Source organism: Labeo rohita, chromosome 23 (genome assembly GCF_022985175.1).
Source record: "Labeo rohita strain BAU-BD-2019 chromosome 23, IGBB_LRoh.1.0, whole genome shotgun sequence".
NCBI lineage: Eukaryota > Metazoa > Chordata > Actinopteri > Cypriniformes > Cyprinidae > Labeo > Labeo rohita.
Genome location: NC_066891.1, coordinates 24,467,622 through 24,479,836, shown reverse-complemented (window position 1 = coordinate 24,479,836; position 12,215 = coordinate 24,467,622). Strand labels below are relative to the sequence as shown.

Below are 12,215 nucleotides of genomic sequence, written 5' to 3'. Positions count from 1 at the left end.
AAATCTTTAGTTCCAATGTCTGTCATCAAAGTTGTGTGGAGGAGAAACTGCGGTTTGATGAACAGATAGCAGTCCTTGAACTTCTCAAATCAATTCTCATTTTTAATATCCAAAGACTGTTCTCATTAGTACTACACTGCAAGGTTCTTTAAAGAACATAGCTGGTATAAATATTCCCCTGCACACTGAGAGCAGACCACATGCAGGCATGCACAACCCTTCACTTCCTGCAGCTCAAGACTGCGGTTCTTTTCTGAACAATAGGTGCAAAGACTGACAGGAAACACCTCATTCAAGATGCTCTTGTCAGCTTCGACAAATACAAAGATGACCTTGTTTTTTCTCTCGAATTTATTACAGAACATAACTGATGTCGGTATGTCACAAGGGATAGTTCAGCTTAAATGAAAAGTGTGAGTTTCTCCAAACCTGAAAACAAAAGATCTCTTAAAGAAAGTTGATAATGATTCCCATCGACTTCCATTATAGTTTTGAACAAAGTCAGTGGGAACTGAAACTGTGTGGTTATCAACTTTCTTCAAAAGATCTTCTTTTGTGTTATAAAAGAAACTCAAACCGATTTGAGGGTGAGTAAAATGATGACAATGTCATTTTTGGGAGAACTATCTCTTTAACAAACTGTATATATAGATATTTATTTACAAAGATTCACAACATTTAAGTTCAGTCATAAATATGGATTTTTAACAAAGCATGACATCAAAATCTCTGATCAAGCACTTCTTTGAACTTCATTTGATGCAAATTAAGACACTGATTAAGTTCCAGAAAGTGTGAGTGGAGTGGAAATGGATGCGTACGCCACCCAGCTGTGTTCCCCCTCCTACTCACACACTCCTCTGTCGTTCTTTCCTTCAGACGTTTGCTCTTTCAAGTCCGCCAGGAGCACGGCCACACAGGAAACTGTGACATCTTTGTCTCCAGCACCCACTCTGGAAGAACAGCAATGAGTCAGTGCGCACGTCCGGGAATTTATCCGACGCCGCGTACGCTCAAACAGTTTTTACGCAGAAACACGCGAACGAAAAGAGACGCTTCGATGCATTCTGATGATTTTTTAGTTTCGGGGTCAGTTTCTGTAAAGTGTTTTATCCCGTATCACAGCATTGAGAGTCCTACGTCATTCAAACACTCGTCCTCCATGTCTCACGACAGTCTTTTGCTCATGTGTCCCAGAGCTGACAGCAGTCCTCACATTCCTCCGTCATGTAGAGGTACGAGTTAATGGCCTCCTTCAGGCCTTCGCTCACTAGAGACTCCTCCGCGTCGCCTTTGCTCTGGCTGAAGATCATGGAGCTGCAAAGAGAATTCATTTAGAAACTGCTCTACTAGGTTTTGGAAAAACGATATTGCTAATTTGTAGTTAAAAGGACGGTTCACCCAAAATGTCAAAGCTGTCGTCATTTATTCACCCTCATGTTGTTACAAACCTGTACGAGTACTGAAGATGACATTTTGAAGGATGTTGGTAACCAAACATTTTCCATAGCCGTTTACTTCCATAGTACTGAACAAAATACCAGCTACCAGCAACAGTTTGGTTACTAACATTTAACATGTTCGGCACATAAAAAAAAAAAAAAATACTCATACAGGTTTGGATCAACTTGAGGGTGAGTAAATGATTCACTTGTGTGATCTGTCCACTTAAAGAAGTAGTTCACTTCCAGAACAAAAATTTCCTGAAAATGTACTCACCCCCTTGTCATACAAGATGATCATGTCGTTTTTTCTTCACTTGTAAAGAAATTATGTTTCTTGAGGAAAACATTTAAGGATTTCTCTCCATACAGTGGACTTCTATGGTGCCCCCGAATTTCAATTTCCAAAATGTGGTTTAAATGCAGCTTTAAATGGCTCTAAATGATCCCAGCCGAGGAAGAAGGGTCTTATATAGTGAAATGATTGGTTATTTTCTAAAAAAAAAATAAAAAAAAAATTGCAATTTATATGCTTTTTAACCTTAAATGCTCATCTAGCTCTGTGATGCGCATGTGTAGCCTGTGTAATCCGGGTCAATACAGTTGGTAGGTTAAAAAACTCCCATCTCATTTTCTCCTCCAACTTCAAAATCCTCCTACATCGCTGTTTTACCTTGTTTTGTAAACAGCGTTTGATCTTCTTTGCACTTCTGTAAACACTGGGTTGGTACTTCTGCAGCGATGTAGGACAATTTCGAAGTTGGAGGAGAAAATGAGAGGGGAGTTTTTTGACGTACCCTAACTGTATTGAACCAAAATGCACGAGCTAGACAAGACGAGCATTTGAGGTTAAAAGTATATACTATACTATGCTAGATAAGACCCTTCTTCCTCGGCTGGGATCATTTAGAGCCCTTTAAAGCTGCATTTAAACTGCATTTTGGAAGCTCAAACTCGGGGGCACCATAGAAGTCCATTATATAGAGAGAAATCCTGAAATGTTTTCCTCAAAAAACAATTTCTTTACAACTGAAGAAAGAAAGACATGAACATCTTGGATGACAAGGGGGTGAGTACATTATCTGTACATTTTGCTCTGGAAGTGGACTTCTCCTTTAAGGTCAGTTCATTTGTGACCTGATGCATTTGACGCACCTGTTCACATCTTTCCAGTTTATTGTAGGCCTCTTCACAGCCACTGGAGGCGGACCGGTTACCACAGGAACGTTGTTGGATCCAATGATATAGCACGGCTCCCCCAGAGTACAGCACAGCCCGTCCGATACTTCTGAGAGATAGTTTACATTTAAACTTTGTCCACAACATTTCTGCACGTTTAGCCGAAATTATGAAAAATTTATCAGATAAAATCAGATTTTTTTTACTTTTCCTGCGAGTACATGATTTAAAAATTTCTTCAAAACTATCAGTCAGCATCATGTATGACATTAGTATCAAGCACAAACACAAACCCAGTAATGTCACATACAATCACTGGCTGCCAGTAATGAGTTATTGGCTGCATCTGTGAGTGTGTGATAGTGTACCTGAATAGTGTGCGACCAGGTCTGAGAGATTCCTGAAGGTGAGTCCAGGAGAGATGTAGACCCAGCCGTTCTCAATGCAGCTGATACGGTAGTGTTTGACTGAAGCGCGTTCCTGCGAGCTGCTCCTACGCACTGACAGAGTGTGGCAACCTGAGTTCAAAAAAAAAAAAAATAAAAAAAAAAAAAGGAAAAATTCATTAATTTTTCGATAATTCATCAAGACTGTAATTCTGCCCACCTAATTACAATCCAACTGAAGACACAGCGGTTATGAGACATGCAAGGCAAACTACGGGTTAACCAGTGTGTGGTTTTCAGGGCAGATTATTACAATCTGTATTACGATACAGATTATTACAAATCAAATACACCGATAATCGATATTTTGAACTGATATATACTACCAGTCAAAAGTTTTTGAACAGTAAGTTTTTTTTTTTTTAAAGAAGTTTCTTCTGCTCACCAAGCCTGCATTTATTTGATTTAAAGTACAGCAAAAACAATTAAAAAAAAAAAAAATATTTTTACTATCTAAAACAACTTGTTTCTATTTTAATATATTTTAAAATGTAATTTATTCCTGTGATTTCAAAGCTGAATTTTCTCCAGTCACATGATCCTTCAGAAATCATTCTAATATTCTGATTTTCTGCTCAAAAAACATTATTATTATTATTAATTATTATTGTTGTTGTTGTTGAAAACAACCGAGTAGAATTTTTTAGGTTTCTTTGATGAATAGAAAGTTCAGAAGCATTTTTCTGAAATGGAAATCTTTTGTAACATTACAAATGTCTTTATCATCACTTTTGATAGAAAAAAATTATACAGACTCCAAGCTTTTGAATGGTATATTGTATAATGTTACAAAAGCTTTTTATTTCAGATAAATGCTGATCTTTGGATCTTCTATTCATCAAATAATCCTAAAAAAAAAACTTAAAAGTGTTTTAAATATTGATACTACTACTACTTCTACTAAATATTTTTTGAACAGCAAATCAGAATATCAAAATGATTTCTGAAGGATCATGTGACACTAAAAACTGGAGTAATGATGCTGAAAATGTAGCTTTGATCATAGGAATAAATTACATTTTAAAATATATTCAAATAAAAAAGCAGCTATTTAAAAAATTTAAATAATAAAACTTTGTTTTATTAAGTTTTAAAAACATTTTATGGTAGGAAATTTACAAAATATCTTTACTTCATCTTTACTTAATAATTTTTGGCACAAGTCGAATTTTGGCATTTCCGTTACTCGTTTCTGATGTGATGCTTTAAAATGCGCACTAAACCAGGGTGATGGAAACAGTGATTCTGCGCTGAGTTTTTTAAAAGAAAAAACATTCCTGATCGACTATTAATGAAATATTAGTCGATTAATCAATAGATTAGTACCTGGGAAGGTCTCGCTCTCTCTGATGAGGAAGGAGCCGGGCTGATTATGAGGGAGCATTAGCAGTTCCTCTGCTTTCTGTTTGCTGAGACCCACATACTGCCACCTGCACGAACACACGCACACATACAGATGAGTGACAAAATCAAGAGTAGAGTTGAAGGAAAAAGTAGTAGGTAGAGGCAGAGCGTCATGTGATGAGCGAGTGAATAGTGGGGTCATTGTGGGTACAGTACGTTCCCCCAAACTGATAATCAGATCACACTGTACCCAGCTGAGCCCACTCTACAGAAACTAAAACTCTCATCATCACCGCCTCTGGAGGAATAACGATGATATCACTTATGGAACACACTCAACCAGACCACCTGGCCATGGGTGTGATGTCATGATGTACTGTATGCACACTCTAAACCAACAGAAAAAACGATTTTGAAAGTGCGTGAGCTCAGCTCACCTGTTGTAGACTTTGGCAGTGTAATTGCTGGGAATGTAGCTCTCGTTTCCGGTGGCTGATGAATTGACTTTCCACCACTCTCCTTCACTGTAACACACATTAAATCATCAGATATTCATCCCAATCAGGCACTTTCCTGCAATGAGGCACCGCTGTGCAACAGCACACTTACTCTGACAAAATGTTGAGCCTCTCTCCCACTCTGATGGCACAGTCACCTGGACCTCTCGACGGATAGTCATACAGAGACACCACCACAAATCTACCACTGTCTGCACACAAAGATCAAAACAACACCTTTAGTTCTGTTGATTTAGTGGGTTATATATAAAGAGAGCACTTCGACAAAGCCACATGATTTTATACAATAAAAACTTAACATTTAAAGTGAAAAATTATACATTTTGTTTTGTATGCAATTTCACACTGAAAGTTTTTGGATGTAAAAGGTTTTAGTTTTAATGCATGTAAGTTTACATTATATGATTATAAAAATAATGCTTTTTGTAAGTTGATTTTGATTTCATTTCTCAGAATTATGAGTTTAAAACTATATAACTTGCAAGTTATAATTTCCGAGTTTATATCTAACAATTCTGAGAAAGAAAAGTCATAATTGTGAGATAAAAGTCACAATTACCTTTTTTATTTTTTATTCAGTGGCTGAAATGGGCTTCCATAGTCATCAGTACATTTTAAATGTACAAATCAGAATTTGGTAATTCAGGTGGATTGAACTGATGTAGTAATATTTTAAGTTCATATTATATACAGCTGCCTATGGAAGTAAACAGCATGAATTACCATATAATTTAGTTTTAATGCATGTAATTTTACAGTATATGATTATAAAAAATAATGCTTTTTGTAAGTTGAAATATGAGCCACATTACAGCTAATGGTAGAAAAAAAATTAAATGGCTTTGCAAAAATCTTTGAATTAGATTTTATTTTCGTATTTTGTTTTCATTTTAATTGCAGTTTAAAGTAATTTTGTTTGTGCTTTTGATATTCTTTATTTTCATTTTTAAATGTCTATATCATTTTTAAGTTTTATTTAGTTTTGGTTTTTTAGCACTTAAACTTTAGTACTAAATTAAAATGTGTATTTTTTATTTCAAGTAATGAGAATTTTTTTTAATATAGTTTCAGTTTTAGTTAATGGTAATAACCCTTTATATATAATATATATAGATATATAGCACTAATTGTCAAAACTTGTTATCAGTTATGTACATTAAGGTGTTTTATGCTACATTTTATATTTTATCATGTGTATGACCCTGTCCAAATCATACACTACAAGTATCAATCATATTTTATAGACAGACCACTTATGATTAACACTGGCTTACCAGGTGGTTTTCTATTTTACTACCAGTATTAAATGATAGTATGAAAGTATGGAAGCCCATCCCCCCCCCCCACAAAAAAAAAAAAAAAATTCCTCCTTTTTATTCTCAAAATTGCATGACCCAAACTCACAATTCTAACTTTATTTTAACAAAAAAGAAAAATATATGTTCTCAGAATTACAAGTTTATCTCACAATTCTTAAAAAAAGTTCACAATTTGAGATACAAACTCGCAGTTTTTAGAAAATAAAAAGTCACAATTGCAAGATATAAATTTGCAGTTCTTAAAAAAAAAAAAAAAAAAAAAAAAAAAAAAAAAAAAAATCACAAATGCAAGATATAAACTCGTAATTTTTAGAAAGAAGTCACAATTAGAGATATAAACACAATTCTTAGAAGACACAATTGTGAGATATAAATTTGTAATTCTTAGAAGATAAGTAACTATTGCAAGATAAAAACTCACAATTCTTAGAAAAAAAGTCACAATTTAAGATATAATCTCACAATTCTTAAAAAAAAGTCACAATTTGGTCACAATTGCAAGATATAAACTCTCTTATATTTTATATCTCATAATTCTCAATTTTATTCTCAGAACTGGGACTTTGCGACTTTGTCTCGCAATTCTGACTTCATAACTTGTGAGTTTACATCATGCAATTTTGATTTCATTTCTCAGAATTTTTATCTCACGATTCTGACTATATAACTTGTTTTATATATAAGTTATAACTTCTACAATGTATTTTCTACAGTGATTTTCTAGCAAACTTGGCTGTACTTTTTTTAAACAAATTTAACAAGATTTTTTTTCAGTCTATCATGTTCATAACAGAGCAGTCTAAGTTATGCACTGAAAAGTACGAGTGCTAGTAAAGCACCACTGACTGCTACAGTCGCAACAGTCAATAAAACTTCTCGTTTATCCATACGCGCGTCTGAATGAGAGTCACTTTAAGTGCCGCAGTTCTGAAATCACCTCATGCATATACGAAGTGTGTACTGCAGTGCTGAACTCACCCATGGTCAGCAGGTCAGTGCTTTCGTCCGTGTCCAAGAGAACAGCATGTGCGCTGGATCCACGCCGGTCTTTACTGGGCCGACTGCCCATGGCCTACTGCTCTGAAGAGTTCAGGCACACAATGCTGTTGGGAACCACACTCTAAAGACAGCAGAACGAGAATATTTCAGCATTTCGGTTCTTCATTTAAGTAAACAAAAACAAAAATCTGATGTAGTTTGACCAGGCCATGGTTTCCTCACGTCACGCTTTGAACGTAAGGAGGAAGGATGCTGACAAACCACTTGTGTACTTTGATGAAAACTTTCCATCCGCACTTTCAGTATCACGTATTTACTTCAGGTTTAAAAAAAGGGCTGGCCGCTCTAAAAATAGACCAGGTAAAATGCTGAGAATGTTCTACTATTTTCTACTCAGTTACATCACAACAGTACAAGCCACAGTTATTCAAGCGATACATGTGAGCATAAATAGGAAACATACACAGCGAATTGACTGAATGTGATTCAATATGCAAATAACAGCTCAAATATTACTAGCTAAGATGAATCCATTATATAATCTGACTCATATTCTCATATGACTCTTATATTCTGATGAAGCAACTATAAAATACTGATGTTCAGCAATTTTCCACTGCCTTCCCACAGGGTCGGCATGATAAACAATTACTGTAAATCATTTAAAGAAAACCAGCTGGTTTCATGAACTAGATAGTCTGATAACCAAAACAAACAATATTTTCCAACATCATCTATGCGCAATGGTTTCTTAATGTGCTAAAATGACACATATCTACCTGTTTTTTTTTAGTATTTCTACATCTGTAATTCTTATTACATTGTAGCTCAATTCCCGCTCTTAATAATTTTAGCAAACGCACATAATCTCACCAGTGCTATGATTTCAACACCCTCATATGCCTAATAGCATTCAGTAGAGATCTTCGAGGGGAATTTTTCCATATTGTACTGTAATGCAAATGACACTGGTTTCACAGATATATGACATTATGGAGCAGATGGTCACCTGGTACCACAGATGGGTCTCACTGGGTCATCAGGGTCTCCAAGTCCAAATGACAGACCTCGTACCAAGGGGCACCAAAATAACACGTGCGTAACTGATTACATGTGCTACATATGAACACAGCTATACTGAAATACATTATTCAAGCTATAAATGCACAACCACATGCATGCAAACTAACAACCCGACAGCTAAAATTCAACCATTTAAAGACACATTCTAGATGTTTAAATGTTTAACATATCACACAGGTATACTGAAAAAATAACTTGTTTATTAGACGTTGCAGAAGTCACTATTTAAATCTTTCTACTTCTATTTTAATTCAGCGTGCTATCTGCTGTTTGTAATTATTTGTGAAATCTACTTGCAATTTCTGAGTAAAAATGGTTTCACCACAACATTTTTTTTTTCCGCAGTATACGGAGATAAAGCACTTTTTTTTTTTTTTCAAAGATTACAGCAAGGTTACTAACTTCCGGTTGCGGCTGCAGCGCCTAATGTCTTTTTCTCAGTATTTAAGCTTTTTAACATGTCTTTAAAAGTTCTCAAGTCTGAACTGTAAATTTGTTGCTACAAAGGTTGTTAGAAAGTATTGCAAACACTTCAAAAATCATAGCTAACAGATTTCACAACAAAAATGTCTTTGAAATGCCTTTGAAGCAAGGCAAGCATGCAAGTGCATGCTTTTCAAGACGATTCTGACTTTGATTCAAGATTGAAGATTACACTTTGAAGTTTAGAGCTTCTTGTGTCAACATTATACACACATATATATACTTTTAGATTAGTCACATACACAGTATTTTCCTTAAAAAAAATCACCAAAAATAAATACCGAAACCAAAAATAGTATTTTAATTACTATGAATCTGTATTCACTTGAACATTAAACATTAATTTGCATTACAATATTGTGCAAGTTGCTTTGGATAAACCCCTAAATGAATACAAGTGCACATCACCCTAAAAAACAGAAATTCAGGCAAGTAACTTACCTCATTGTCTTCAGGCTAGCAACGATGACAGTCCTTTTTCACAAGCAGATAAATCTCCTCACTTGCACGTCCGCTTTTAAACATACAACAGGCCTGAAAACTCAAGATAGCCGAGTTAGAAAACAATTTGGAGTGATTTCCGTAAAGATCAGAGGCTAGTTGTCTTGAGGAGCTGAGAAGCAGTAGTTGAGCTCAGTTTCAGGTATCACTGTGGGATGCTGCTGTGGTTGTGTTTTAGCATTGCACACCGAGGCAGGCAGCTTTATTTACTAGACTCTTGTAGTTTCCTGTGACGAACAGGTCTAACTGTCACTCCTTTGCTGACGCACAGATGCCTGCCAGAACAGACTGGAGAAGGTGTTTTGAAAATGTTCGAGCTGTACTAATACACAATACAGATGTTATTGGAGATGAATGTTGTGATGTCATGGGTTCATTGATGAAGCAATACATTAGAGACTCCAACGGAAGCGGCTTCAGAAATTTCATGAAGGTTTCAGAAACAGTCTAGTACTAGTATTTGCATCTATGGATTTCACATATTCTCAAATGCACCAAATTTAATTACCATAGCAATAACCATAGCCATGAAAACTAATTAATCAGATTGGATGCTGGTATAGTTGCAAAACAAGACTTGTTATAAATAATGAAAGAAGGAGGATTGGTTCACGTCCAGAATGAATATTTCCTGATAATTTACTCACCCCCATGTTATCCAAGATGTTCATGTCTTTCTTTCTACTGTCACAAAGAAATTATGTTTTTTGAGGAAAACATTTCAGACATTTCTCCATATACAGTAGGGGACTTCAATGGTGGCCAACAAGTTGAAGGTCCAAACTGCAGTTTCAATGCAGCTTCAAAGGGCTCTACACAATCCCAGATGAGGAATAAGGTGATATTCTAGTGACAGTTAGAAATATCTAGTGAAACATTTGGTCATTTTCAAAAAAAAAAAAAAATTTAAAAGTACACACTTTTAAACCACAAATGCTCATCCTGCACTAGCTTTGTGATGCGCGTCTACGACTTCATGCATTATGTAATCACGTTGTAAAAGGCCACATGTAGTTAGTTCTTCATTTGTGTACTTCGGTTCAAAAAGGTAAGCTACAGCCCATCTAATTTTCTCCTCAAACATCGTTCGACATTGTTGTTTTACCTTTTTTGTAAAATGCATTTGACTTTCTTTGCATGTTCATTTTGACTGGGTATATACTTCTGGCTACATCACTCATGACCTTTCCAATGTGACTACATAATGCATAGTGCAAGACGAGCATTTGTGGTTAAAAATGATATAAATTTGAATTTCCATAGAAAATGGCTGATTGTTTTGCTAGTTGAGACCCATATTCCTCAACTGGGATCATGTAGAGCCCTTTGAAGCTGCATTGAAACGCAGTTTGAACTTCAACCTGCTGACTGAGAAAAACCCTAAATTTCTTTTCTTGGATCTTGGATGACAAAGGGGTGAGGAAAATGATCAGGAAAACTTCATTCTGGAAGTGAACTTTTCTAATATTTCGAACTCTACAGTCTACAGCAAAAAAAGAAAAGAAAAAAAGTTCACATTGTAACAGAAAAGCTTTTCCTTCGAGTTCTTGTAAAGTTTTGCATCTGTGCACATATACATACTTCAGATGGAGACACTAGCTGTGTTTCCATTACCTTTCAAATTGCATAAATTGAAATTGCGAAAAAGTCAGTTTCGTAAAAACTCCCATATACTCCCACAAAAAAAGTTTTAAAACTCACGGCAATTCGAAAAAGGAATATTTCGCAAAACTACAATGGAAACAGCTTTTTCGAATTTACAGGTCACCTTGTCGGTATAAGTGACATGATCATTCTTTAATGTACTATAGCCTAAAAAAAACACCTCATAGGCGGTCGTTTATATAAGCATCGACTACACAATACTTAAATAAGGCGCTTGCCTTGGCATTAAAACTTGGATAATTCATTTACACTGCTCAAGTTCGCAGAGCTGATCACGGCCACTCTAGTCAATGCTTGCATTTATACCAGGCTCGGTCCGACTCGTTTCAGAAGTGGCTCTCCACGCTGCTTCTGTAAAGACAGATGCCCACGTCTCTTATGATTAAAATGAATGGCTAGTGTGGTGGCTGCGACATACAATACATAAACCTACCAACATCCATCGCCATGAGTGAAAAATGTAATGTTTTAGTCGCATAACATCGGTTAAAGGTTTAGTTCACCCAAAAATGAAATTTAGCCCATAATTTACTCACCAGACATCCTAGATGTATATGACTACCTTTTTTCAGATGAATCCAATCAGAGTTATATTAAAAATTAACCTGGCATTTCTAAGCTTTTTCACTGCATGGGCGGGTGTTTCTCTTCATCAGTCCAAAACAAGTCCAATAAAATGCATCCATCCATAAAAAAAACTGCCTCACATGGCTCTGGGGGGTGAATAAAGGCCTCCTGTAGCGAATCGGTGCATTTTTGTAAGTAAAATATTCATATCTAAAACGTAATAATCACCCGGAAGCAGCTCAGGGTGGATGATATAGGACGTCGGCGTTGCGCACGTGCAGGTGAGTCTTGTGAAAACCAACGTTTGCTTACAGGAGCAAAGGAAGCAAAGTTTCCTTACTTTAGCAAAGGAAAACCAGTCTCCTCTTGGTTTATATGGAAATCCTACAACATTTTCCTTTACAAATCCTCGTTTTGAACTTCTAATTCATGGGCGTTGTTTTGTTTTGATCTCTTCACGGCGTGTTCACGTTTGTCACTTCTGCACGGTGCATGAACAACGCCAATGTATTACATCATCCGCCTGGAGCTGCTTCTGGGTACGACCAGTCGGCACAAGCTAGATTACGTTTTAAATATGGATATTTTTTCTTACAAAAACGCATCGATTCACTACAGGAGGCCTTTATTCACTCCCCGGAGCTGTGTGAGGCAGTTTTTATTATGGAT

At 35.9% G+C, this 12,215-nt stretch overlaps 1 protein-coding gene across 2 annotated transcripts; it reads right to left on the bottom strand.

Annotated features, from left to right (window-relative positions):
* Positions 1–1,094: 1,094 nt before the first annotated feature.
* On the bottom strand, positions 1,095–9,554 carry sla2b (Src like adaptor 2b). 2 transcript variants are annotated; one of them, XM_051096833.1, is made up of 8 exons: positions 9,255–9,554; positions 7,227–7,368; positions 5,021–5,120; positions 4,849–4,935; positions 4,394–4,497; positions 2,990–3,139; positions 2,598–2,730; positions 1,095–1,317 (listed from the first exon to the last, which is right to left on the bottom strand). In XM_051096833.1, the coding sequence occupies exons 2-8, from the start codon at positions 7,315–7,317 to the stop codon at positions 1,185–1,187; spliced, it is 798 nt and encodes a 265-aa protein (XP_050952790.1). In that variant the 5' UTR covers positions 7,318–7,368; positions 9,255–9,554; the 3' UTR covers positions 1,095–1,184. The 2 variants fall into 2 exon arrangements, with proteins under 2 accessions (XP_050952790.1, XP_050952791.1); XM_051096834.1 differs by having other exon boundaries at positions 2,598–2,727; positions 9,255–9,550.
* Positions 9,555–12,215: the final 2,661 nt, after the last annotated feature.